The following is a 27631-nucleotide window of genomic DNA, read 5'->3' on the forward strand; positions in this document are numbered from 1 at the left end:
TCTCAAAACCCTAGGAGGGAAATACTTTAATATCCCCCATTTCCAACTGGGACACTGAGGCACAGGGGTAGAATGATTTACCCAAAGTCACACGTCTGGTAAACAGAGCAGGGATTCAGACCCCTGTGTGTCTCCCCCCAGAGCCCCGACCGTGTTCATTCTTTACCCAGTGTTACTGGGCCTTGGTTACCACTGTATCAGTGCCTGACACGTGATGGGTTCCCCAGTAATTCTCCAAATGAGTGAGGACAACAGATAGCTAACGTTTATTGAGCCCTCACTCTGTGCAGGGCCATGCACCCTAATTACTTTCTCTGCACAGCCTAATTAATTCTAACACCACCCAACGAGATAGGTCCTGCTGTAAACCCATTTTGCTGGTAAGAAAACTGAGGCACCGAGAGGTTAACTTGCCCAGGATGCTACAGCACATAAGTGACACAGCCTACATTGAAGCCGAGGCAATCAGCCCTAGGGCTGGAGCTTACAACCTTCACCGCGGACCCCCATCACATGTAAAACTCCTGCCTCTTCTTGCCCGTCTTCATGCAGTATCCGTTAGAAGCCCCTCCTCACTTGAAACTTAAATGACTGTAGTGACATGAAACATCACGAAACATTGTTGTAAATCCTGTGTGGCGACAATTCTGTTGATGGAAGAATCTTCCTACACGTCCCTTCCTCTAATGGTCAGAGACCTGAGGGTAGAAATTTTTATTCTAGCCAGCCCTCTAGTCTGAGGAAATCAACTAACAAATTTAAGTTTGTACAGGAGATTTATGAGACCAATATGAAGTTTATACCAAGGAGATGGAAATGACATAAAGTGGTTTTCATAAGGCTTTGCTGTGATGCTTGCAAAAACCTGGCCACGCTTTCTTCCTTCTACGTGCGGCTATATTTGCTGTTACCGTAGGAGATCATGCCGATATGGATGGTTAAATGCAGTAAACTTGACGTGTAGAAAGAAGCGTGAACCCTTCTGAACTAAGCGCGCGTCTCCCAATTCAAGGTGAAAGCCACCAGCATCCTTAGCGGAAGGTCTTCAGATGCACAAACACTCTCTGTGCCTCTGGATTTCATCCCCGTTAAATGGTAATGATAGTAGCACCACCCTCACGGGAAGACTACGTGAGTTAACGTAGACAGAGCGCTTAGACTAAGTCTTCTTCTGGCAGGACAGCAGAGTGCTGTCCCCCTGTTGGCTGTATCACGATTGACGTGTCAGAGACTCCAGCATTTGGCCTCACGTATTCTGTTCACTCATTAGGTACCAAGGTGAGCGATGCCTCACAGGGAGCTTCCTCAGAGTGTTCAACCTGGATGTCCTCAGGGAGGACCCCTGTTGACAACCCTCCTGGCGCAGGGTGAGGTAGCTGAGGACCCAGCAGTCCCCTCCGTGTATCCAGGACTCAAGTGTAAATGCCCGTAGGCCAGGCCATCGCGCGCTTCCACTACACCCAACTCCAGAGCTGGGCAGCCGAGCGGGCCCAAGGCCAGCCCTTCTGGCTTTCACTGTGCGTTAGAGAAGGGCCCGCCTTCTTCTGGGCGGACACACCTGTAGCCCACCTGTCCTCATCACCGCCCGGCCTGGGCACGTTGCTCACGGTTGAGTCTGCGCCACTGCTGGAAGGGGGAGGACGGATATGGGGAGGAGAGAGAATGGTCCAAGAAAGAGAAAGAAGCAATTTCCCATTTTCTGATTTTTCGGTGAGGTCTGTCAATTTGGTATTTCTTATTTCTTTCCTCTCCATTGGGGATCAAGGTTCCTTTCTGACTTCTAGTGGCTCCACCTTGTCACCTGCAAGTTCAGAACCCAGGGACTTCAGGAGAGCTTAGCTAGGGCTGCCTTGTTTCTTCACAAACACTCCAAGACCTCTCTGGGCCTCATATATTTCATCCTCCAAAACATCAGAGGGTACTTTCCTTGATAGCACTTTGATCGTATCAAGAAATGGAACAGGAGACGCTTTAAGATTGAAAGCACTCCTCACGGAATATGTATGTATGTAACAAAATACAACACACGTTTTATTCTTGTTTGGAATCTGACAATTATAAAAATGGACACATAATCAGGTTTGTGTCAATCTTAGCTATGAATGTAAGATCAGAGCAGAAAATGCTTTTGTTTCAAGGGTAGGAAAGACCATGAAATGCCAACAACTGTGCACGAGAGGAACATGACAGTCTACAGATGCGTGAATAGGTCACTCAGGTGATAAATTATTTGCGAGGCTGCTACATGCCAGCCGCTGTGCTAAGCTCCAGGTGTCCTATAGTGAACAAAACACACAGTTCTTGCCCTTGTGGAACTTAGGGCCCCATGAGAAAATATCGGCCATCAACCGAAAATCAAATAAGTACATAATTACACATCTCAGGGCTTCTCTGGTGGCGCAGTGGTTGAGAGTCCACCTGCCGATGCAGGGGACACGGGTTCGTGCCCTGGTCCGGGAAGATCCCACATGCGCGCGGAGCGGCTGGGCCCGTGAGCCATGGCTGCTGAGCCTGCGCGTCCGGAGCCTGTGCTCCGCAGTGGGAGGGGCCACAGCAGTGAGAGGCCCGCATACCGCAAAAAAAAAAAAAAAAAAGGTTAAGGCCATCAACCGAAAATCAAATAAGTACATAATTACACATCTCAAAACAGCTGTGAAGGGTGTGATCCCATTTGACCCAGCGACATCTCCTGTGGGAATGTTCTCCAGCATCACTAGTCTACAGGTAGAAACGGGGAGGCAGGTGATTGGCCAGAAAGATAGGCCAGGGCTTTTCAGATGAGTAAGAAAGAATAAGAGAGGGGCAGGGATGGTTGAAGACATTTGCGAGAACATCCTCCAGGGATGAACAGCGCTGAACCCTTGGAATGTGAAGGACCATATTTAACTGACTTGTAACCTGAAACCAGTCCCTCCTCCAGCATTAAATACATACCTGGAAAAGACACTCGCGTTTCAAAGGACTTAAGGGACCTAGACTGTAGAGAGATTCAGCTGTAGAAACACCTTGTTTCCAAGTACCTACCACTGGGCTTTCCTATAATATGTTGAGCTGCTTCTTTAAATTACCACCTTTAAGATGAGGTTAAAGTATGCATGTTCGTTTTAAGATGCAGAATGGTTCAAAACCACTGTAGTTTAATGGACCTCTGTGACCTATCGTTCACAGTGGGATTTCGGGGTGATAAAATCAAGGCTTCCAAAAGGAGATAAGCAGAATTTTGTTGATGAAGATAGGATTTTGACCTGAGAAGAAAAGCATCTTGTAATAGTGTAGGACTAATACTTTTTAATCTGAGTACATCTATGATTTTTAGCCTCTTTAAGACGTGTCATCTCTTTTATCACTCGGAGGCTGGTAGCCATGTATACTCTATATTTAGGCGAAAAAAAAAAAAACAGTAAAGCATTTTGAAACATGATAGGCTTAAGTTTGACAGAAGGAAGACTCCTCTGATAGGAAAATTACCCAGGCTATACATTTCATCCACACAGGGCACTCAGAATATAATGAGGGGATCTTCCCGTTGAAGAAATACCAAACCTAGGAAAAAAACATCAGGACACATTTAGAAATTACCACGGACAAACCTCACTGCGGTCCTTACTGCAAACCGAATGCACCCGTACAGATGTAAGTTCTACTACATCGGAACTGAGGTCTCTGTGAGTGTAGTCTCCTTGTTCATACCGTCTTGAAAGTCAGTACTTTGCACAGAAACATATTAATTGGAACACCATTTGCTCACTAAGACCCATATTCCTTCTTCACCGCCATAATACCTCTCTTTTAGATAAGTTGGCCTTCCCTTTATCAAGCCCCAGAGCAGACTATAAATTTGAAATAAATTAAGGCAGACAGGAGTTTGCCTGAATGAAAGAAGTTTTTTTAATCCAACCTAAATCAGGGCTTGAAATCTTTTACTTTTCGGTATGTAGTTTATTATCGTCTGTTGCTTCCAGTGGAATCTGAGTTGTAATTAGTTTGACAACATAGGTGTGATATTTTACAGAATGCAATCACTGCCCCTGTATTTAATTAAATGAACCCTATAAAACCGGGGTTTTAGCCCGGGGCGTAATTTATAGAAGGCTGAATTGAAAACTGCATTAGTATACTGGGGTCGTTTGCACATGGAATAGAAATCGAGGTGATCGTGATGTGCAGATCCTCAGAAACCAGCTGTCTTCCCATAAATAGAAACGTATTGTCTAATTTAGAGAGATTATACTATGTCTTTTCCAGATAGATCTTAAGATACCGCGAAATGCTTATAATTATGTTGTAGGGAACTTTGAAAGCTTTCTGGCTCCTGTTTTGAAAGGTAATTTTTAAAAAGCGTATGACAGTAGTTTCACCAGTGGAATTTCTAGGTAGACCATGAAAACCAAGAGTCTTTCTAGGTCGTGAGCTTAATTACCGTTCCAGCGTGTGTAGATTTCGCCTTCCTCGGCCAGATCCAACCTCTCATTAGATGCCACGATGAAATGCTACCCACAGTGCATTTCATCTGACCATTTCTTAAGTGGCTTGCACATCCTGTGGCCTCATTTTTCCCCAAGAAATTCTTCCAAGTGGTATCCCATCAGCCAAGAGGGGAACAAGTCTCCCTGAGGAACCTCAGAAAATACTTGGTGAATGGGTGAAAGATGGACAGCTGGGTTATCCACGAAATGTACCCCCATGTGGAAAAACCTACCAGCTTTGCGTTCGTTCTCAGGACCGTGGAAAACATACCCACGGGCACCTCATGCAAAGAGCCGGAGCCATGCTACCCAGGCTTAAATGCAACCGGGAGGGAATCCTTCCGTGCTCTCGGCATCTTGTCCCTGGAGATCGTATGTTAAAGGACCTCTTGAAGGTCCCTTAGTGTCCTGTCACTTTTGCAGCAGTGATGTTTGCCCTGAGAGAAAGGAATTGGATTTTCACCCTAATGGCACCTACATCCCAGGGGACCATCCAGAGCCTTAGGTGAATAACTTAAGCGTTTAATTTATAATTTATAAATTATAGCGTTTAATTTGTAATAAAGTTTATCAGCGTTTTTTCTCCCCAAACATTCCATTTACTTGGTTTTAGAGCTGCATAGACTGTTTTAAAGGCAATCTGCTCAATTGGGCGAGTTAATGATATTTAATTTGACTGGGCCAAACGTCACGGGATGAACATTGCACCTGTAATTGCAGCCATCATCACCGCCGTCTTGTGTAATGTACATGTAATGCTAGTCCCGGGAATAAAGGTTGTCGTTCTCGGTTGGCTGACGGCATGCACCGGGCTCATCACCTCGCTGAGTCTCTCAGTGATGTGATTCCAAGATGACAGGGTAATAAGCGTTATGTGCACAAGGTAATTGCAGACAAATTTGGCCGCAAAAATGGATTTTCTAGGAGAGTAAGTTCCTGCCTTGTCTCATCGTCTTTTAAGAGAATGTAATGATGCCTAAAATACCTTGTCAAGAAGCTTGTGTGGCAGGGGTCAAGTCGTCCTGTAAGATCTCTCCGTTGCACCGCCCGCTCCAGAGAATCCCAAACTGCGGACTGAAAATATCAATATGTGTGTCGGTAGCTCAGGAACGTTCGGGCTGGGAACTTCCCTGAAAAATCAAGAAGCCTCTCAGTATACAAATGCCTCCTAAGACTACCTAACTAGGCTGCATTTTGCTTCTTTGATTTGCAGACTCTTTTCTCCTGGGAAAATGTGACTATTCTGGGGTAGGATCCCCATGAGCACTGGTGTCTTAGTAAATTCTTACGATGTGCATGCTAGGCTGTAAAGTAGATTATCTCATTAAACTTTATAATAACCCTAAGAGGCATGACACTATAATCACATTTATTTTGCACATGAGGAAACCGAGACTCAGAGGGAAATAAATTGTCCAAAGCGACAGTCCGGATCCTAACCCCGGTCTGATTCCACAGTTTGAGCCCCTGGGCACCGCAGCCCTGAGCCGTAAGAAAGGAGCGGGTCCCCTGGCTTGTGGAGCGGCATATTTGAACTGTGTTTGATAAACATATACGGGGCACCGGGCTCCTGAAATTGTTGCCTCAGCTTCAGTGGTCAGAACTGCCTTTCTGTGGGACCCAGCCGTGAGCGGGGGTGACGATCTGGCGGGGGATGAGAGGACGCTTCACAGTCGCCGACCAAGTTCCTGGCCTCCCTTGGGATTCGCCCCCTCCTCTTTCTCTGCGTCTTAGGCCCTAGGGATGTTACGGGTGCTGTTGCATCAATGCCGTTTAATAATACCCAAAGTCAGAGAGATTTGGAAAAGCTTGCCTGCGTTTGTAATCGTGTGCGCCCAGACACAGGGCAGCTCTTTGCCCCCGAGAATCTTCTTAGCTTAGACGGATGCAGACAAGTCCATCCTTTAATTTTTGTAGGTACCATTAGACTGATGCAGACAAGTCCATCCTTTAATTTTTGTAGGTACCATTTAAGCATCTGCTTAGTGGTTCTCGCATTGGTTTAGACACCTGTACAAGAAAGCAATAGTTGCCATCACTTTTCTGTTAAAAAAAAAAAGAAGAAGAAGCTGAGTAAAATACACTCCTAATCAGAAAAGCATTTTCACCCACTGTTTCATACACATCAGAGGAATGTCTGTAGGAACAAATACTACACGCCTGTCTAACGTTACAGGACATCTGTGCAATATCTATACCTATTGGGGTGTTCGGGGCTGCAGGGAGTTAAAATACAAGTGAAAAGGGCCTCAGGTATGAGGACTGTGTTATCAAATATGACAAGAAGTTTGGGGTTAAGAGCTTCTAAGCTTGGTCGGTTCATTTGCTCAATGATAATCATCAAGAGACCCCACTTCTCTATTTTTCTGCCCTGCATCCCTTAGTGTGTTCACCTGGCCTCAGAGACCCGGCACCATGTCTAAGCAAAAGGAACCAGACCTCCACAGTGGGCTAAAGCCAATTAAACCCACATCTCAAGTCTCCCCCAGAGGGAATGCTCTCTGATCTGGTGGAAAGGAAACAAAGTCCAAGCTCTTTCAGCAGAGAGGAAGCAGGAGGAACAAGGAGGGACGCTTTTTATCAGGCAGCTGACCTTTCCGCTGAGGTATTTGCAAGACCTAATTATGTGGCTAAAACGTAAAGGCTCCTAGGATGGATTTTTTTGTTGTTTTTTAAGACACAGTCGGAAGGCTCCCTTAGAAGAAAGTCCCATGCTCATTCCTGCTTGGCCAAAGGCCAACTTGCAGACCCATTCAAAAGTCTTACTGTGAGTTCACCGTGGGTACAACTACCTTTAGCGCAAGCCATCCCCAGCGTGGCGAGCTGGCACTGGCCAAACCGATATCTCCTCAGGGTGCTGTCTACGGCATTCGTTTAATCCAGGGAGAAATTTACTATGGCATCATAAATTCGTAGATGATTTGACTCCCGGTGTCACGCATTAATGGAAAATACGGCTCAGACAGTTCGGCCCTGGCGCGAATTTCACAGCACTCCAACTTGGGCTTCATTCCCCCGCCCTCACCTCATCCCCAAGCCCTCAGAGTTCTAGGCTCTGAGCAGGGAAGGGGTCGAGGTGCTCAACTGGTCTGCAAAGCTAGGAAGAATTCCTTCATGTCCTTTCATTCTGTCCTCCATGGAGGAGGAACGAAGATGGCCGTGGTGTTAAATCCTGGTGTTTCCACTCCTCCAGGGTGAGGATGGTAAGAGCTGGATGGTTCAGCCATTCACTTATTTACCGGTGCACCTGAGTCGTTTTGCAGCCCACAGTTGCTGCTCTGTTTGACTCCCTCATGAGGATAGTAAATTACTTAAGTGGACTGAATCCAAAGCATTAATAATCTCCACTGGCGATTCATTTGGGCTTCATTACAAGCAAAGAATCCGACATCTCTTCCTCAACCCAGCAGTTGTTTGCAAGGCACTCCAACCTAGAGTTCTTGTCCCTGTAGGGCCAGAGTGAAAGGGCTTAGGGAAAAAAAAAAAAAAACCAGAAAAACTGCTGCATAATCGGTATTCATGTTCTGCTTGGCAAAGAGAAACCGAAGTGCTCTACCTCGGGACAGACCTAATCGTCAGTGTGCTTTGAAGTACACGATGCTAAGGTGGGGCATGTAGCTGCCAGACTAGAAAAGGTTCGGTGTTGGTTTTGGCATTTACAGATAAATGACATGAGTTTGTCAGTGGTGCAGAGAAGACGTGAGAAGCCAGGGAACTTCTACAAACATATATTCTGCAGAATATGTTTCCTATACCATCATTTTCTATTTGCCTTTAAGCAGTATACATACCACTTGGGGGATGGTATCAGAATATTTCAGAGCCTGATAACTGTCATGTGAGCGCAATCATTAGACATCCCTAGCTATCGGAACACAATGTCGTAGTCCTTTGCTGTGGGGAATGGGACGGGGAGGGTAAATAGTTGAGCTTCCATGTTGCTTGGAATAACTTCATTTTCTAGACATAAGGTTCTGGCTTCTATTTCCTCTCGTGTAAGCTGTTCTAAAGACAGCCGTGTTCAGTTAGTTCAGATTCTGTCGTTGGAAAGAATCCTGGATGCAGCGTCCGAAGTTCTGACCCATCAGTCACTCGCAAGGTCATCGTACGCAGTTTATTTGTGGCTATAAGGGGAGAGGGATGCACGTACTTCTGGTCTTGCCGGCTTCCCATGACTGTGATGACGGACATGTTAAGAGGCGTCTTCATTTAAGTCACGTGGTAGACAGTGGGCACTCGGTAAGTGTAGACATTGAGGTTGCAGCAGTAGCAAAGGACTGTGTGCACAGTGGGAAACAACACAGCAGTTAAGCTAGCTGCTGTTTCCCGAACATGGGCCAAAATGTCAGGTCATTTGAGTTCCTCCTTGATACTTGCCATATCTACCTGTGACCTGTATTATCACTTACTTAATATTCTCATTGACTTTTTAAGGAAAAGCAAAGGCATTCATTTAAGAAGGAAATGTCATATCGCTCCCATGAAAGGGAAACTAATCTCACCTGACAGGAACTGGGAAAATACACACCATTAAAACAGAACAATATGATTAATTTCCAGTTAGCTAGTATGGCCCGATAAAGGCTTTGAGCCTGAGGCTGCTCTTTTCTCTCCCAGGCAAGATGAGAAGGGGATGAAATTGTGTTAAAGACACTCCAGTGGGAAGCCACGCCTTCCCCGCCGTGAGATTTATTATTTCATGCCCGATCTGCACACCTCCAAACGTACCCCCTTCCCACCAGGCATTCCTGGGGAAACCTGAAACACAGCAGTGAAGTCCTCGGACACCCGCACGTTTTCCTTTTAGCTGCTTACACACGAAAACCGTCTTTCCGGCTTCTGCTTAATTATAATCCTCTCCCCCTCTACTGTTTTCCCACAGGTTAACGGCAAAGACTTATCCAGAGCAACTCATGACCAGGCTGTGGAAGCCTTCAAGACAGCTAAGGAGCCCATCGTGGTCCAGGTGTTGAGGCGAACGCCACGGACCAAAATGTTCACGCCTCCGTCAGAGTCACAGACGGTGGACACGGGAACCCAAACGGACATCACCTTTGAGCACATCATGGCTCTTACCAAGATGTCCTCGCCCACCCCACCTGTGCTGGATCCCTATCTCTTGCCCGAGGAGTAAGTCACATGGTGATGAATCTTAGACGTGTTAAGTGTGGTACAGAGAAGTTGGTTTCTTCCCTTCCGTGTGGTGAAAAAAAATGAATACATCTTAACAGTTTTCCCCCAAGTTGCCCACGTTTCACTTTATTGTTTATATAGGCAATAAATTGAATCCTGCTCAAAACCACTCCGACATCTTAATTACTTTGTTATAACCCTGGAGCGGAGTTATTCAAATTATATTCGAAGAACAAAATGACTTACAAATGTCATAAAAGTTGTTTCCGAATAAAATTTAATCACCGCAAATGGCAGTGGCAAGGTTTGGTAGTTCTCACTAGAGGGAATGCTGATGGTTGTTTTAAAGAGACAACAAAGCAAGTTGTGAGTGTAAAGAGAGCCCAGGAGGTTGTGCCTTCTGCTTTCTTGGGTCTCATTTCAAACCTGGATCCGTGGAGTAAATTCACACATGCCTCATATAAGCACTGCAGTTACCGATTAAATAACAGCTGTGATCCAATGCATCACGTAAATTACTTTACACACGACTCTCCTCTTACCTTACTTACTGCCAGAGATATCAGGTGGTTCAGAGGCTCCGAGTTGGACAAAGCCTAATCTCTAGCTGTGTAACTTGGGTAGTTTATTTCCCTGGGCCTTATTTTCCTTCTATTAAAATGGGATGATAATCATAGTACCCATCTCGTAGGATTGTTGAAGGATTAAATGAACTAATGCGTGGCAGGTTCTCAGCGTGGCATACGGTAAGTGCTGGCTAAACGATAGTGGCGATCGCTGGTAATTGAGTGATTGATGTAAAATATATAGGGACAAAAATGAAGAGCAAGACATTTTCTCAGGTGGACAAGTGGCTTAAAAGATGTCCATTTTAAGGTGGCTTTTCGGATGTGGTTTTGCACATCTCTGGACAAGGTGTCCACTGCCCCTTCTTAGCCTCTCTGGTTGATGTTAAGAGTCCCTCCTCCCATCTTGCTGCTGGTTCGGATCATTGCCTTGATGCCTTATTTCAAAGGGCATCTCCACCTCTCCTAGGGAGATCCCCTGAGCGATACCTGTTGGATTCCTATCAGTAACTCAGTAGCTGGAGTGAGCACACGTTTCCTGTTGTTCTACTAGATTCCAGACAGAGGCTGGCCTCTCATCCCGTGGTTCTGACGGTTAGCTGTCATCAGAACCCAGGGCTAATTCCCCAGGCGTGACAAGGTGAATTGGGCGGCGGGCAGCGTGTAAAGGTAGAGGAGGAGGTACCCCGCCGCCCCCGATCCCGTCTGATACTCAGAGTGCACAAGGCAGTATGCAGAGAACTGTCACCTCACCCATTTCTCATGACTGCCCCTTCTGTGCGGCGAGGAACTGCAGAGTCAGCAGTGGTACTCCATGAAAGTTGGCAGCTGGATGGAAAGGCAGGTCTGTCCCACCTCAACGTCCAGATCTTAACCACAGTACTCCATAGCATGCCAGTTGCTAGGAAACAACTGGATGATTCACTGACTACAGTCATTCAAATCAGTTGTTTGACGTTGAAGACCCAAACTGCCTTTCATATTGATGAGGCCTTTAAGGCTACCCCTGACTCTCGATGTTGAGCCGTCACAGTGACAGGCTTTTTAGAAGCTAAGCCCTTAATTTCCTCTTAAGTCTAGTTAACGTGACATGACTCTTCCCCCAAGGGGCAATTTGAGAAATGTCAGAAGAGTGCAGAGGTCAGTGCTCTCCTGGTTCTGGCTGCGAGGTCAGAGGACAGCAGGAGTGTGCATCAGGGCTGGATGGGGGGGCGGGGGGGGGCGGTTACCTTGACGCTTGAAAGCCCAGGCCTTCCAGCAGGGTCCTCAGTACCAACAGCCCCTTAAGTGCAGGCAGCGTATTTGCCTGATGGGTGCAGAAAATTGAAAGCCAGCCCTCGTTTGAATGACCGCTCATGTCTGGTCTGTTGTTTCAAAACTAAGTGCCTGGGTGAGAAGACCAGAGCCCACTGATTGCTCTGTTGACCTTTGAGAAGGCGGAGGTTTGGGTCCCCAGCCAACAATCAGGCTGAAGCTCTCCATCCGCATCTGACACCTTTCAGAGCCACAGACCTGACTGAGCATGTTGTAATTCCCGCTGCCTTTGGTCCTAGAGGTTCCATTAGTGGTGTTTCCAAAGAGGTGGTGGGCTCTGTGAATTGTGCTGTACACACGTTAACCTAGAGAAATGCAAGCTTCCGTTCTCCTAGGGGTGTGTACCTATGCGGGTCTGCATATATACACACATGCATTATATGTGTGCATGTATGCACGTGTTCTGCATACGTACACATGTATACCGGGTGATGTCAAATGTATTTCTCATTGCGAGACAATCAAAAAGGTTTGAAAAGAGACCGTCCTAGATGACAGCATAGCAGTTTCAGTTTCACAGCCCTTTGAACCTATCTCAGAGGCTGGCACATGTCTCTAGGTGTTGCCTGAAGTGAAGCTTTTTTCTCCCCAGAGATAAAATCTAAGAATGAAGCCATGAGCAGTAAATAAGAGTTTGTCTCCCACCTAGAGACTGAGTTAGAAATTGGTCACGTTGACTCACATGACTCGTGGGCCAGGCAATGATCACTGCAAGCCACAAAGCCAGTCCCTCTCTCACCGAGCATCTTTTTTCTTTAACAAGTTTTTTTATGGCAGTATAGTTGATTTACAATGTTGTGTTAATTTCTGCTGTACAGCAGTGATTCATTATGCATATAGATATACATTCTTTTTTATATTCTTTTCCATTATGGTTTAATCATAGGATATTGAATATAGTTCCCTGTGCTGTATAGAGTGGGACCTTGTTGTTGACCCATTCTCTGTATACTAGCTTACGTGTGTTTACCCCAATCTCCCACTCCATCCCTCGCCCTCAACCTGCATCTAAACTCCTTCTTGTGGAGGAAATGGGCTTTGGAGAAGATGGTGGAAATATCGTGAGGGAGGTCCTGACTGTGCCGGGAAACGCAACCAGAGAGAAGTGAACTGAGTGAGAACCTCAGCCTCTGAGAACAGCCCCTGTGGCACTGATGGGCCTTGTGATGGGGTGATGGGAACAGATACTTAGAACTGCAGCAGGGCCTTAGCGATCTTTCATCCTTTTTCAGGCATCCCTCGGCCCATGAATACTACAATCCAAACGACTACATTGAAGGCATCCATCAGGAGATGGAGAGAGAGGAGCTGGAGCTGGAGGTAAGAAGCACGTCCCTGGCTCATCTCAATAGTCGCTGTGAAGGCTAATACGTCTCTGTCAGCATGCATTGAGATGACGGATGCTCATGGAATGTCCGCCTCTCGTGGATTTCTTTTAGAAGAACCACGTTCCGTGGGTCGAGGCCTCCCTGGAACACTGCTTTGCAAGAAGAAGGGCTATTTAATAACCTTTATAGGACAACACTGCTTTTTGATGATCATTGTGACAAAGCAGAGGTCTTTAAAAAGCTATCAAATATCTCAGGAGCTAGATTTTTGGAGTAGGATGTCGACTTTGTAAATCTTTGATATTTCGTTAACTTTATAGCAATGGGTTCTTTAGTTCCGTCTTACTTTCTAACACCTTTGAGAATCTGATGGAAGCTGTGGTCTCTCCCTGGAAAAGTGCTCCCGTCTCTAAGAGTTTGCATGTGATATCTGGAGGGTCACTGAGCTGCCACAATATCTGCCGCGTGTGGCCCACTCTGCCTTACAGTTGTTTTCTTATATCTGATACACCAGAACCACTGTTTGCTTTCTCTTTCCCTTTAACTTAATACAACTCCCTTAAACTAAGGTAAAATTTTTTTTCTTTTTTGAATTTTATTTTATTTTTTTTTGATACAGCGGGTTCTTATTAGTTATCTGTTTCATACATATTAGTGTATATATGTCAATCCCAATCTCCCAATTCATCCCCTCACCACCACTGTATATATATGTACCACATCTTCTTTATCCATTCGTCTGTCGATATTTAGGTTGCTTCCTTGACCTGGCTATTGTAAATAGTGCAGCAGTGAACATTGGGGTGCATGTGTCTTTTGAATTATGGGTTTTTCTGGGTATATGCCCAGTAGTCGGATTCCCTTTTCTCCACACCGTCTCCGGCATTTGTTTGTAGATTTTCTGATGATGCCCATTCTAACCGCTGTGAGGTGATACCTCATTGTCACTTTGATTTGCATTTCTCTGATAATTAGTGATGTTGAGCATCTTTTCATGTGCCTCTTGGCCATCTGTATGTCTTCTTTGGAGAAATGTCTGTTTAGGTCTTCTGCCCATTTTTGGATTGGGTTGTAAACGAAGGAGAATTTTAAAGGAAATGCTGTATCAGTAGCTCAGTCAGAAAATCAGCATCCCTTGACATGCATAGAAGGTGCCGTCCAATAAATACAGCGGACACGAGGCAGTGTTACTAAATCCTGGTGCTTGTCACTGGTACCCGCCCAGGGCTGGCTGCCTGGGGCCCTTTCTCTCCACTGCCTCCTGCTGCCTTTCTCTCTAAGGAGATGGGCTAGTATCACAGAAGTGGTAAGACTAGCCCAAACTGAGGCTTTCTTACTAAAGGAAGTAACTTTCTCCACGTGAACTATGAGAGCATCTTGCTTTTGGTGGGAGGAGGCCACTCTGAAACGCCTCCCTAGAGCCTTGTTATTCAAAGTGTGGCGCAAAGACTGGGACAGTGGCATGTGGGGGATTGTGAGAAATACAGAATCTGGGCCCTCAGACGTACAGAGTCAGAAGCTGCATTTTACCAAGATCCCCGGGTGTTTCGGTGCACAAGTCCCAGGGGCCTTGACCTGGAGGCCCCAGGCACAGGCAGAGAAGCCCAGGCTTCCGTTTGCCCTCGTCCTGAGTCACACGATCGAGGCTTTGTGTTTTTCCTTCACTGTGGTGGGAAGCTGTGCCTCCGAGCCTCGAATACCACCCACACCACCGGGCAGAGTGAAGTCCCATGGACTGAGATGACTAAGCCCCTCACGGACATTCAAGACGCTGCTCAGACTTCTTCCTGTTGTTAAATAGAAAGCACAAAGAGAGTCTACGTGCACGCTTACATTCATTTCTGCTCGCCTGCGTTTACTGAGCATCTGTTACACTGACTATCCTTTTTGGTGCTAGAAAGGCAAAATCAGCAAGTCATCACCCTGCCTGCCCTTCGGGAGGCCATAGTCCCTTTGGGTCATCAGCCATTAGCTTAGACGTGAGCTTTTCGTCGAGAAAACCAAACTGTGGCCATTCTCCATCTACAGCTCCTTTGAGGAGTTATCACGAAGTACCATGAGTCCATAACAGGCAGGAAGGCTGCTTTTACGTTTGGACTTTCGTTTAGAGCCGCTTGGATGTCACCAGGTTATTTCTGTTAACTAAGTGAACCCGGTGGTTTTGGATGAGCGGCGCGTCCCGAGTTCTGAGGTCAAGATTCAGGTAGGTTCTCTCCGTGGCCCCTCCCCAGGAGGGAATCTCCAGGAGAGGACAGTGTGTATACTTCCAGGAAGGCTCTGTTGCAGGGGCGTGTCTTTGGAACGTCACCCGGTCAGTTCGAGAAGGTTAATGAACAGCAGCACGGCCAAGAGCTGGCATTCCTAAAGCAGACCCAGTTTTCTGGGGGAACGGCGTGTACCGTCATCGCCGCTTCCTCGCGAGATTTCTTAGAGCCGTCAACAGTGTGTCCCTGCTAGGTCCCATCAGCCTGTTGGGTCCCCCCACCCAGGCTTGCTGTGAGTAAGGGGGCCAACCTCAGCCCACCACCGCTCCTCGTGTTAAGTTGAAGTAGATCAACATCTGCCCCTTTCGAAAAGTAACCCGTTCCATGGATGTTATATAGGAGGAAAATATATGAGTGTTTGGGGATATTATGGAAGAGAATGCACAGAGAAAAACAGATGTTCTCTCTTTTAAAGCACACAAAACGATCCTATTTAGGTAAGTGTCAAATCCCGGTTATCGTGAAACTGCGTAGCATAAGAGGATTACACCCCAGTATACCCAAGGGTTGAGCCGCCAAATAATTACCCGTAAATTTTCAGGTACTGAACACCTGCTCTGGATCTTGCTGTAGGTAATTAAGACGGAAAAATAGACGTCTGAAGAAGGCTTTTCTTTTTCCTTCGTCTATTGTTTTAATTTCCCAGTTGATTCCTCTGTAGCATCCTAGCCGGGCTGTGAAGCTGCCGTCACCTGTGCTGTGTCTTGATGATGTCATTTTGAAACCAGAAAGGAGAAGAAAGCTATGCTCTCACCAGGGAGACTAAAATGATCTCCCAACCTGGTTGCATAGTGTAAGGTCATAAGATCTCAAGGGAAGCGAGACCGTCCTGGAGGTAATGCAGGCTGTCCCGGCCAACCTCTGCTCTTTTCTTTAGCCTTTAAGGCATAGCACCAGGGCTCCTCCGGGGAACCTTCCCTGGTCGGCCCTACCCTCACGGAGTCAGCTTCCTCACCACCCTCCCGATTTCCTCAGCACTTGACCATTCTTTCTCCTGCCACCTGCAGTCAGAACCTGCCCTGCCCCCTGCTCTTATTTTATGCCCCCAGATCCTGGCCCGGCTCAGTGTGGCTCATCTCCAGCGAAGCTTCCGTACGGCTCTGGCTAAAGCACCCCTCCCCCAGTAGGGCCATTTCCTACTTAGACTCCTTGTGCTCAGACAGCGCCTGGCAGGGGGGTAGGCACCCAAGAAACATCTGTCGAATAAAGGAATAAATGCCTTGTGACCCAATCTCACATGTCAGGACCTTGAAGGCAAGTGCAGTCTTCCTAGAGACATCTCTACGTCCCCGACAGTGCCACGCATAAAGTGTGGAGATGATTTCAAGAAATATGAACAAGCAGTTCTGGATCGATAAGGTCTTAGAGTTATGCTTCAGTAACCAGTCTTCCTAGAGGTGCAAAAGCCATCGAAATTAGTCTCTGGGACGCCCTCTGATTAAAGTGGCTGTCGTTGAAACAGAAAGCTTGAATCAACCAAGGTGGAATGGCCCCCGTACTTTACTCAGTTGAGCTATCGTTTCAATTTCATCTAAAATGTCAGGCTTAGCTGTTCATTTTTATCCAGCCGTCCATCTAGACCGGTAAGCAACAGGACACCAGTGGTGGGGGAGGTGTAATCCAGATAATGGTAATCCATTATTCATACGAGTTTGATTAATGGTCTTCTTTGCCATCTTATCTCCATCATCACAGACAGATATGTATTGATGCCCTCTGTGCTTTCCATGATGTACTCAATTGTGGAAGGTTCTGCGTCTAGCTTGGAGTGAGAAGGAAATGTTGAGAATTTACTAACCACTCAGTAAGTTGGAGGAACAGCAGTTTCCACCGAGCCCCAAGATATCGTCTCTGGGGATAAGACGGTAGAAGAGCCGAGAAGTTTCAGAGAAGTGAAGTGACTTTCCTAGGGCAGCCTGGCTTGCTAATGGCAGAGCCAAGTTTATTTTCCATTTGGATCTTTAGTCTGCCTTGGAATCTCAAAAGCGAATTCAGTTTTATTGAGCGCCTACCATGCACGGTATATAAGGCTAGACGCTGCTTTTAATGCACAATTCAAACTACTGCGTTACTGTAATTAATCTTCTTTATGAGCAGCCAAGGTAAAACCTAAATCTATACAGATCCCAAGACGGTATCGGCTCTTAACAGTGTTGTATTTCCAGAGCTTCTGAAAACCTCTTATGGTTCACTCTTTGCTTAACTATTAGCAACCAGGCTCTTCTCTATGATGTGCAACCACCCCCTGGAAATGCAGTGACCACAACTAAGTCATAGTGGGGTTTTTTTGGTGTTTTTTTTTGGTTTGTCTTGTTTTTTTCTTTTTTCCTGTCAAGAGATTAACCATGTTTAATTCTGGGTGATTAGAATATAAATAATCATTCCCTTCTTTGCACTTTTCTGAATTTAATTTTTTCTACTTTAAAATCTTTTTTTAATTTAAAAAAGTTTTTATTTTATATTATAGTACAGTCGATTAACAATGTTGTATTAGTTTCAGGTAGACACAACAAAGGGATTCAGTTATACAGATACATGTGTCTATTCTTTTTCAAATTCTTTTCCCATTTAGGTAATTACAGAATACTGAGCCACGTTCTCTGTGCTATACAGTAGCTCCTTGTTGGTTATCTGTTTTAAATATAGCAGTGGATACGTGTCAATCCCAGACTCCCACTCTATCCCTCCCCCGCACGTCTTCCCCCGGTAACCGTAAGTTCACTCTCTAAATCTGTGAGGCGGTTTCTGTTTTGTAAAGAAGTTCATTTGTATCATTCTTTTTAGATTCTGCATATGATATTTGTCTTTCTCCGTCTGACTTACATCACTTAGTATGATAATCTCCAGGTCCATCCACATTGCTGCAAATGGCATTATTTCATTCTTTTTAACGGCTGAGTGATATTCCATTGTGTATATGTACTGCACCTTCTTTATCCATTGATCTGTCGATGGACATTTAGGTTGCTTCCGTGTCTTAGCTATTGTAAACAGCCGTGCAGTGAACACTGGGGTGCATGTATCTTTTTGAACCATGTTATTCTCTGGATATATGCCCAGGAGTGGGATTGCTGGATCATACGGTAGCTCTCTTTTTAGTTTTTTAAGGAACCTCCATCCTGTTCTCCATAGGGGCTGCACCAATTTACATTACCACCAACAGTGTAGGAGGGTTCCCTTTTCTCCACACCCTCTCCAGCATTCACTGCTCTTAGGCTTTTTGATGATGGCCATTCGGACTGGTGTGAGGTAACATCTCATTGTAGTTTTGATTGCATTTCTCTAATTAGTGATGTTGAGCATCTTTTCATGTGCCTCTTGGCCATCTGTATGTCTCCTTTGGAGAAACGTCTATTTAGGTCTTCTGCCCATTTTTTGATTCGGTTGCTTGTTTTTTTTGATATTGAGTCACATGAGCTGTTTGTAAATTTTGGAGATTAACGCCTTGTCAGTCGCATCGTTTGCAGATATTTTTTCCCATTCTGTGGGTTGTCTTTTCGTTTTGTTTATGGTTTCCTTTGATGTGCAAAAGCTTCTGAGCTTAATTAGGTCCCATTTGCTTATTTGTGTTTTTATTTCCATTACTCGAGGAGACAGATCAAAAAGGATCTTGCTGCAGTTTATGGCAAAGAGTGTTCTGTCTATGTTTTCCTCTAAGAGTTTATAGTATCTGGTCTTACATTTAGGTCTTTAATCCATTTTGAGTATGGTGTTGGAGAGTGTTCTAATTCTTTTACATGTAGCTGTCCAGTTTCACCAGCACCGTTTATTGAAGAGATTGTCTTTTCTCCAGTGTATAGTCTTGCCTCCTTTGTCACACAATTATTGACCATAGGTGCGTGGGTTTATCTCTGGGCTCTCTATCCTGTTCCATTGAGCTAGATTTCTGTTTTTGTGCCAGTACCATCCTGTTTTGATGACTGTAGCTTTGAAGTATAGTCTGAAGTCAGGGAGCCTGGTTCCTCCAGCTCCAGTTTTCTTTCTCAAGATTTCTTTGGCTATTCAGGGTTTTTTGTGCCTCCATACAAATTTTAGGATTTTTTGTTCTAGTTCTGTGAAAAGTGCCTTTGGTAGTTTGACAGGGATTGCATTGAATCTGTAGATTGCCTTGGGTGGTATAGTCATTTTCACAATATTGACTCTTCCAATCCAAGAACATGCTATATCTTTCCATCTGTGTGTCATCTTCGATTTCTTTCATCGGTGACATAGTTTCCAGTGTACAGGTCTTTTGCCTCCTTAGGTAGGTTTCTTCCTAGGTAGTTTATTCTTTTTGATGCGATGGTAAATGGGATTGTTTCTTTAATTAGTCTTTCTGATCTTTCATTGTCAGTGTATAGAAACGCAACAGATTGCTGTGTATTAATTTTGTATCCTGCAATTTTACCAAACTCATTAATGAGCTCTAGTGGTTTTCTGGTGGCAACTTTAGGATGTCGTATGTATAGTGTCATGTCATCTGCAAACAGTGTCAGTTTTACTTCTTCTTTTCCAATTTGGATTCCTTTTATTTCCTTTTCTTCTCTGACTGCCATGGCTAGGACTTCCGAAACTATGCTGAACAAAAGTGGCGAGAGTGGACATCCTTGTCTTGTTCCTGATCTTAGAGGAAATGCTTTCAGTTTTCCACCACTGAGAATGATGTTTGCTGTGGGTTTGTCATATACGGCCTTTATTATGTTGAGGTATGTTTCCTCTGTGTCCACTTTCTGGAGAGTTTTTATCGTAAGTGGGTATTGAACTTTGTCAAAAGCTTTTTCTGCATTGCTTGAGATGATCGTGTGGTTTATATTCTTCAGTTTGTTGATGTGGTGTATCACACCGATTGATTTGTGGATATTGAAGAATCCTTGCGTCCCTGGGATAAATCCCACTTGCTCATGGTGTATGATCCTTTTAATGTTTTGGTGGATGGGGATTGCTAATATTTTGTTGAGGATTTTTGCACCTGGGTTCATCTGTGATATTGGCCTGAAATTTTCTTTTTTTGTGTGTGGTATCTTTGTCTGGTTTTGGTATCAGAGTGATGGTGGCCTCATAGAGTGGGTTTGGGAGTGTTCCTTCCTCTGCACGTTTTTGGAACAGTTTCAGCAGGGTAGCTGTTAAGTCTTCTCTAAATATTTGAGAGACTTTGCCTCTGAAGCCATCTGGTCCTGGACTTCTGTTTGTTGGGAAGATTTTTAATCACAGTTCCAATTTCACTACTTGTGTGATTAGTCTGTTCATGTTTTCCATTTCTTCCTAGTTCAGTCTTAGAAGGTTGTACCTTCCTAAGAATTTGTCCATTTTTTTCCAAGTTGTCCATTTTATTGGCATATGGTTGCTTGTAGCAGTCTCTGATGATCCTTTGTATTTCTGTGGTGGGTGTCAGTTGTAACTTCTTTTTCATTTGTAATTTTATTGATCTGAGCCCTCTGTTTTTTTTTCTTGATGAGTCTGGCTAGAAGTTTATCCATTTTGTTTGTCTTTTTAAAGAACCGGCTTTTAGTTTCATTGATCTTTGCTATTGTTTTCTTCATCTCTATTTCATTTATTTCTGCTCTGATCTGTATGATATCTTTCCTTCTACGAACTTTGGGTCCTGTTTGTTCTTCTTTCTCTAGTTGCTTTAGGTGTGAGCTTAGGTTGTTTATTTGAGATCCTTCTTGTTTGCTGAGGTGAGATTGTATTGCTATAAAGTACACTCTCAGAATTGCTTTTTCTGCATCCCATAGGTTTTGGATCATTGTGCTTTCATTTTCATTTGTCTCCAGGTATTTTTTGATTTCCTCTTTGATCTCTTTAGGGATCCAGTGGTTGTGGAGTAGCATATTGTTGTTTAGCCTCCACGTGTTTAGTGTTCCACAGTTTTTTTTCTTGTAGTTGATTTCTAGTCTCATAGTGTTGTCATCGGAAAAGGTGCTTGATGATGATTTCAGTTTTCTTAAATGTACTGAGGCTCGCTTTGTTGGCCCAGCATGTGATCAGTCCTGGAAAATGTTCCATGGGCACTTGTGAAGAATGTGCATTCTGCTGCTTTTGGATGGAATGCTCTGTAAATATCAGTTAAGTCCACCCGGTCTGATGTGTCATGTAAGGCCTGTGTTTCCTGATTGATTTTGTGTCTGGATGATCTGTCCATTGGTGAAAGTGGGGTGTTAAAGTCCCCCACTGTGATTGTGTTACTTCCGATTTCTCCTTTTATGGCTGTTACAATTTCCCTTATATATTGAGGTGCTCCTATGTTGGGTGCATATATATAGTTACAATTGTTATATCTTCTTTTTGGATTGATCCCTTGATCATTGTGTCGTATCCTTCTTTGTCTCTTGTAACGGTCTTTATTTTAAGTCTATTTTGTCTGATATGAGTATTGCTACTCCAGCTTTCTTTGGATTTCCATTTGCACGGAATACCTTTTAGCATCCCCTCACTTTCAGTCTGTACCTGTCCCTCGATCTGAAGTGGGTGTCTTATAGATAGCAATATATCCAGGTCTTGTTTTTATATCCATTCAGTGAGCCTGTGTCTTTTGGTTGGAGCACTTAATCCATTTATGTTTAAAGTAATTATCGATATGTATGTTCCTATTGCCATTTTGTTAACTGTTTTGGACTTGTTTTTGTGAGTCTTTTTTCTTCCCTTCCTCTTTTCTTCTCTTGTGATTGGATGACTAACGTTAGTGTTGTGTTTGGATTCCTTTGTCTTTTGTGTGTGTGTGTCTATTGTAGATTTTCAGTTTGCAGTTTCCATGAGGTTTTTTTTTTTTTTGCTGTACGCAGGCCTCTCACTGCTGTGGCCTCTCCCATTGCGGAGCACAGGCTCCGGACGCGCAGGCTCAGCGGCCATGGCTCACGGGGCCAGCCGCTCCGCAGCATGTGGGATCTTCCCGGACCGGGACATGAACCCATGTCCCCTGCATCGGCAGGCGGACTCCCAACCACTTGCGCCACCAGGGAAGCCCTCCATGAGGTTTTGATACAGCAGTATATATATATATATATATAAATCACATTCTCCCAATTCATCCCACCCCCTCTTCTCCCCACCGGTATCCATATGTCCATTTTCTACGTCTGTGTCATATAAAATTGCTTTACATTGCTGGTCTTTTCATTTCAAATGCATTTCCAATCTCCTGCATTTGTGCTCTCCTCTTCTTACCATTGCTGGTTTTGATATCATATTTGTGTGTGGATGATTTCCTACGTTTACTGTATGTTTGCCTTTACCGAAGAGCTTTTCTATTCATAATTTTGTTTCTAGTTGTAGCCTTTCCTTTTCTACCGAGAGAAGTTGCTTTAGCATTTGTTGTAAAGCTGGTCTGGTGGTGCTGAATTCTCTTAGCTTTTGCTTGTCTGTAAAGCTTTTGATTTCTCCATCAAATCTGAATGAGAGCCTTGATGGGTAGAATATTCTTGGTTGTCAGGTCTTCCCTTTCATCACTTTAAATATATTGTGCCACTCCCTTCTGGCCTGCAGAATTTCTGCTGAGAAATCAGCTGATACCGTTATGGGAATTCCCTCGTGTGTTATTTGTTGCTTTTCCCTTGTCGCTTTTAATATCTTTTTCTATGTCTTTAATTTTTGTCAGTTTGATTGCTGTGTGTCTCGGTGTTTTCCTCCTTGGGTTTATCCTGCCTGGACTTGGGTGACTGCACTTCCTGGACTTGGGTGACTATTTCCTTTCCCATGTTAGGGAAGTTTTCAGCTATTAATGCTTCCAGTATTTCCTCAGGTCCTTTCTCTCTCCTCCTTCCAGGACCCCTGTAATGTGAATGTTGGTGTGTTCATTGTTGTCCCAGAGGTCTCTGAGACTGTCGTCATTTCTTTTCGTTCTTTTTCCTTCTGTTCCGTGGCAGTGATTTCCATCATTCTGTCTTCCAGTTCACCTATCCATTCTTCTGCATCAGTTATTATGCTATTTGTTCCTTCTAGTGTATTTTTCATTTCAGTTACTGTATTGTTCATCTCGGTTTGTTTGTTCTGTAGTTCTTCAAGGTCTTTGTTAAACATTTCTTGCATCTTCTTGATCTGTGCCTCCATTCTTTTTCTGAGATCTTGGATCATCTGTACTATCGTTACTCTAAATTCTTCTTCGGGTAGATTGCCTATCTCCACTTCACTAGGTTGTTCTTCTGGGGTTTTATCTTGTTCCTTCATATGGGACATATTCCTCTGCCATCTCATTTTGTCTAGGGACATATTCCTCTGCCATCTCATTTTGTCTAACTTTCTGTGATTGCGGTTTCCGTTCCAGGCTGCAGGGTTGTAGTTTTTCTTGCTTCTGCTGTCTGCCCCCTGGGGGAGGAGGCTGTCTGAGAGGCTTGTGCAGGCTTCCCAGTGGGAGGCAGTGGTTCCTGCCCACTGGTGCGTGGAACTGGGTCTTGTCCTTCTGGCGGGTAGCTATGGCCATGCCAAGGGGTGTGCCTAGAGGGCTGTAGGCTCAGGAAGACTTTATGCAGGCTGTCTGCTGATGGGTGGGGCTGTGTTCCTGCCCTGCTGGTTGTTTAGCCTGAGGCATCCCAGCACTGGAGCCTGCAGGCTGTTGGGTAGGGCCAGGACTTGGTAAGAAAATGGCAGCCTCCAGGAGGGCTCACGCCAATGAGTACTCCTCAGAACTGCCGCCACCAGTGTCTTTGTACCCTCAGTGAGCCACAGCCAATGCCCGTCTCTGCAGGAGACCCTCCAATACTAGCAGGTAGGTCTTGCCCAGAGTCTTATGAAGTCACTGCTTTTTTCCCTTGCTCCTAGTACGCACAGGACCCTGTGTGTGCCCTCCAAGAGTGGACTTTCCGTTTCCTACTGTCCTGTGGAATTCCTGCAATCAAACCCTGCCAGACTCTCTGAGGGCTCCTTCCTCTTGTAACCAGACCCCCAGGCTGAGGAGCCTGATGTAGGACTCAGAATTTTCACTCCTGTGGGAGAACTTCTGTGGTGTGATTATTTTCCAGCTTGTGAGTCGCCCCCCGCCCCCGGTGGGTATGGGATTTGATTTTATAGCAGTTGCACCCCCTCCTACCATCTTGTTGTGCTTCTTTGTCTTTGGATGTAGTATATCTCTTTTTGGTAGCTTCCAGGGGTTTTTTGGTCCATGGTTGTTGAGCAGTTAGTTGTGATTTGTTTTTCGTAGGAAGCCGTGAGCTGACATCCTTCCACTCCACTGTCTTGTCTCTGTCCTCGTGCGGGTTGTAAGTGACACTCTTCCAACTTCTGTTTAGAGTTCCCAAGAAGATCCAGGTAACAAAAGGAAGTACTATAGCCCATGCTATCTTAACATCATTCTCGACTACATACCTAGAGTAAACCCCAGAGTAACACCCTGTGCTTTGTTTGTTTGCTTGTTTTATACATTTATTTATTTATTTATTTTTGGCTGCGTTGGGTCTTTGTTGCCGCACGCGGGCTTTCTCTAGTTGCCGCGAGCGGAGGCTGCTCTTCATTGCCGTGCGTGGGCTTCTCATTGCGGTGGCTTCTCGTTGCGGAGCACGGGCTCTAGGAGCGCGGGCTTCGGTGGTTGTGGCTCACGGGCTTAGTTGCTCCGCGGCACGTGGGATCTTCCCAGACCAGGGCTTGAACCCGTGTCCCGTGCATTGGCAGGCGCATTCGTAACCACTGCGCCACCAGGGAAGTTCCCCTGTGCTTTATTATTACTGAAAATGTGCTTTACCAGCATCTGTTTATCCAGTACGAACCAGACCACTTCCAAGATAGAAAGCGGCTCCTAGAGGACTGCCCTTAAAGTAGAATTGCGCTCCCCTTCTTGAGTCTGGTTTAAAGGATCAAGTGCTAAAGCTGTGCTTGGCAGCCAGCTGGAATTGGGGTGGGGCGTGGGGCTTGGACGTCCTCAGGCGAGTGTTTCAGATTGGAGTTGGCTCCTCCCACGCACTGCCCTGACACACAGCACATGCCTCAGGCCGCAGCCAGGCCCGGGCTTCTCTTCCGCAGCAAGGACGCAAATTGGCCTTTGCAGTTTTTAAGTCAAGTCCATCCAAAGTGAGAATGTGAGTGTCCCCGTGACAGCCTGTCGTGGGAAATCTTGCGGTGGGATTTAAAGGCTCAGTGCACTGCTGGGCCGTTTATCATTCGGCGAGAGTGAGGAAGCATTGTTTTTCAGAATATCAGTGACTGCAAACAGACCTGGTAATCAGAACCTCTTCTCTACCAGGCAGAAATGTCATGTTTCACCAACACGTGTTGTACGTAACATAAGTCCAAACAGCATTTATGGGGAATCTATGACTAATTTTCGAACCACATGTGGGGTTAATGGCAGCATAGAAAAAGGGTTTAAGTAAGGAAGAGCGTAAGATGCTGTTCTTGATTAATTATCAGTGATTCAGGTGAAAATACTTTAAAGTAACAAATGTTTTAGGATCTCTTCCGTGCCAACCTGCTGTTTTGTTCTAAGAAAGTTGTCTCTTGTTATAATAGTAGTTCTTCCAATTTCTGTCAATCAAAATATTGACAAAAAATAGAGTGGGAGTGCTTTTCAAGTTAGGTTTTGATGAAAAGCCTATTGATTGTAGATAGCAGACCATACACAGTTTGGGGACTAGGCCAAATGCATGAAATCTTTTTTTACGTGTCGGACCTTCATCTGTCACATTCCCTATGAGTCTTCCTTTTTCCTACTTGACTACTCCTAGTACGTCATGCTGTTTTTTCCCCAAGACATCAGTTCCAGACTTTTCACTTTCCCCGAGTTCTTAAATGGAGCCCTCGATCCTACACGTGTATTACAGAGCCGTGCTTCTCAGACTCTCGGCGGTGAAAGACCGGGGGCACCAGGTTAGCCGGTTGGCTTAAGTTTTAACATGTCACTGACCAATACGTGATTCTACCATGAGTGACTCCGTGGCTCACCCCTTGCCACTTCAGCTCAATAGTACCTGACGCGGTCTTACGCCGTGGTCAGTGAGACAAGTCTGCTAATCCTATCCTTGGCTATCATGACAGCGTCCGAGTGCTATAAAATTTCTAAACACTGCCCTCATTTTCCGCACCTACCTCGCCGTGACCTTGAAGCAAACTTTGAGTCATAGTAGAATGAAGCCCAGTGGAGCTCTGGTATCTTTTGACCTTTCTTAAGAGCTGTTCGCCTTGGTGGCCAGTCATTCAGTGAAAACTATAACCTGTAGTATCACTTTTATTCTGGGAAAAGTCATAGCACAATGTTTATTATCTTTCTAAGTTTTCTTCTTTCAGCCTCTCCAGTTACCCTTCTCTCTGCTTTGGTTGCACGTGAACTTGTTCCAGAGCCAGCTGGCTTCCACCTTGAAGCCAGGGCTCTGTGGCAGCAGTGGGGCTGCAGCGGTGCACGTAGAGCCAATCGAGTAATCAGGAAATTCCCCGGATTTATGCTGCCTCTTAGGAAGCGTCGAAACGGAGAAGGTCTTCCCTTTTGCCTGTACCCAGATGAGGTGTAACCTGAGACAGAGGCTTGGGCGTGCGTTTGAAACATGAGGATGCTGTGGGCCTGGTATATTTGCGGTATGCAACTGGGTTATTCCAAAGTACCTGGAAAGAACGTGCCCTCGTGGTTAAACTCGTGCTACCTCTGAACAACGAGAAACGAAATTTCCATCCAGCTCAACTAAATTATCAGAAATTAGTGGGATTTCATTTAAGGGAAACGTGCCAGGTTGCTAAAGCTATAATGAGGAAGTCATTGAATTAATTCACATGTCAATATACAGAAAATAAAATTATCTTATTGGGGGGCACGGGAAATACACGCACTCGGCTGCCGCAAACGATGGCTGTGACTTGCGGCAAGAAGCTGCCTGCACGTATTGTACTGCGGTTTTCCGTGGACTGTCTCTGGGCCCGTCACTGTGCTGAGAGCTCGGCAGTCTCGTCTCAGTGACTCTTCACCCTGTCCAAGCGGCAGGGTGACACGCGCCAGTGAGGAAGCAGGCTCAGATATAGTAACGAGCCCATGAAACCCCGTGATGAAGCTGCTAGAAAGAGCTAGAGTTGGGATCTGCCCACAGGTCTGCCCGTCTTCTGAGCCTCAGCTCTTCAGCACCACACTATACTCTACACATCAGCCGGAAAGCCTGCTGAAAGTATCAAGCAGATCACGGCAGTCTTCACTTTAAAAGTTTTCCAGGGCTTCCCGTGATGCTGAAATCAAATCCGAGCTCCCCGACGCTGGCCCGTTGGCCCCACTGCCTGGCTATGCTCAGCCTGCCTCTCTCTTCCTCGTTCACAGGGCTTCAGCCCTCCTGGCCCCAGGGCCTTTGCACCTCCTGTTCTTCTGTCTCGAAAGTATCCATGGTATTGGGCACCCAGGGGAGGGTTCCGTAAGTATCTGCTGTGTAACTGTTGAGCTTTGACCACAAAAACAACTGTGCCCTCACCAAGAAGAGCCGGGAGAGAGAAGATATTTCCAGAGACCGACCCCATCTCAGAGCTCCTGCTGGTTGGCAAGCAGCTAACACTAAACACCAGACCGGGGCCTCGGCCTGAGAACTTATCATCAGGCAGCCCTTGGCCCTGCCGCGTCTCGTGTGGGTGGTTGGCAGGATGGGCGGAAAGGGAGACTTGGCCCATGAACGCTTTCAGAGAAGCACGCC

At 45.5% G+C, this 27631-nt stretch overlaps 1 protein-coding gene across 1 annotated transcript in view; it reads left to right on the top strand.

Moving 5' to 3' along the window:
* PDZRN3 (PDZ domain containing ring finger 3) overlaps positions 1–27631 on the top strand; it is a 243599-nt gene that overhangs the window by 207001 nt on the left and 8967 nt on the right. Inside the window, exons 4-5 of the mRNA XM_024747095.1 lie at positions 9349–9596; positions 12712–12799. Coding sequence (XP_024602863.1) covers positions 9349–9596; positions 12712–12799 — 336 coding nt within the window. The remainder of the gene's footprint in view (positions 1–9348; positions 9597–12711; positions 12800–27631) is intronic.

The sequence above is a fragment of the Neophocaena asiaeorientalis genome, unplaced genomic scaffold (assembly GCF_003031525.2).
Source record: "Neophocaena asiaeorientalis asiaeorientalis breed wild unplaced genomic scaffold, Neophocaena_asiaeorientalis_V1.1 scaffold130, whole genome shotgun sequence".
NCBI classification, from domain to species: Eukaryota; Metazoa; Chordata; class Mammalia; order Artiodactyla; family Phocoenidae; genus Neophocaena; species Neophocaena asiaeorientalis.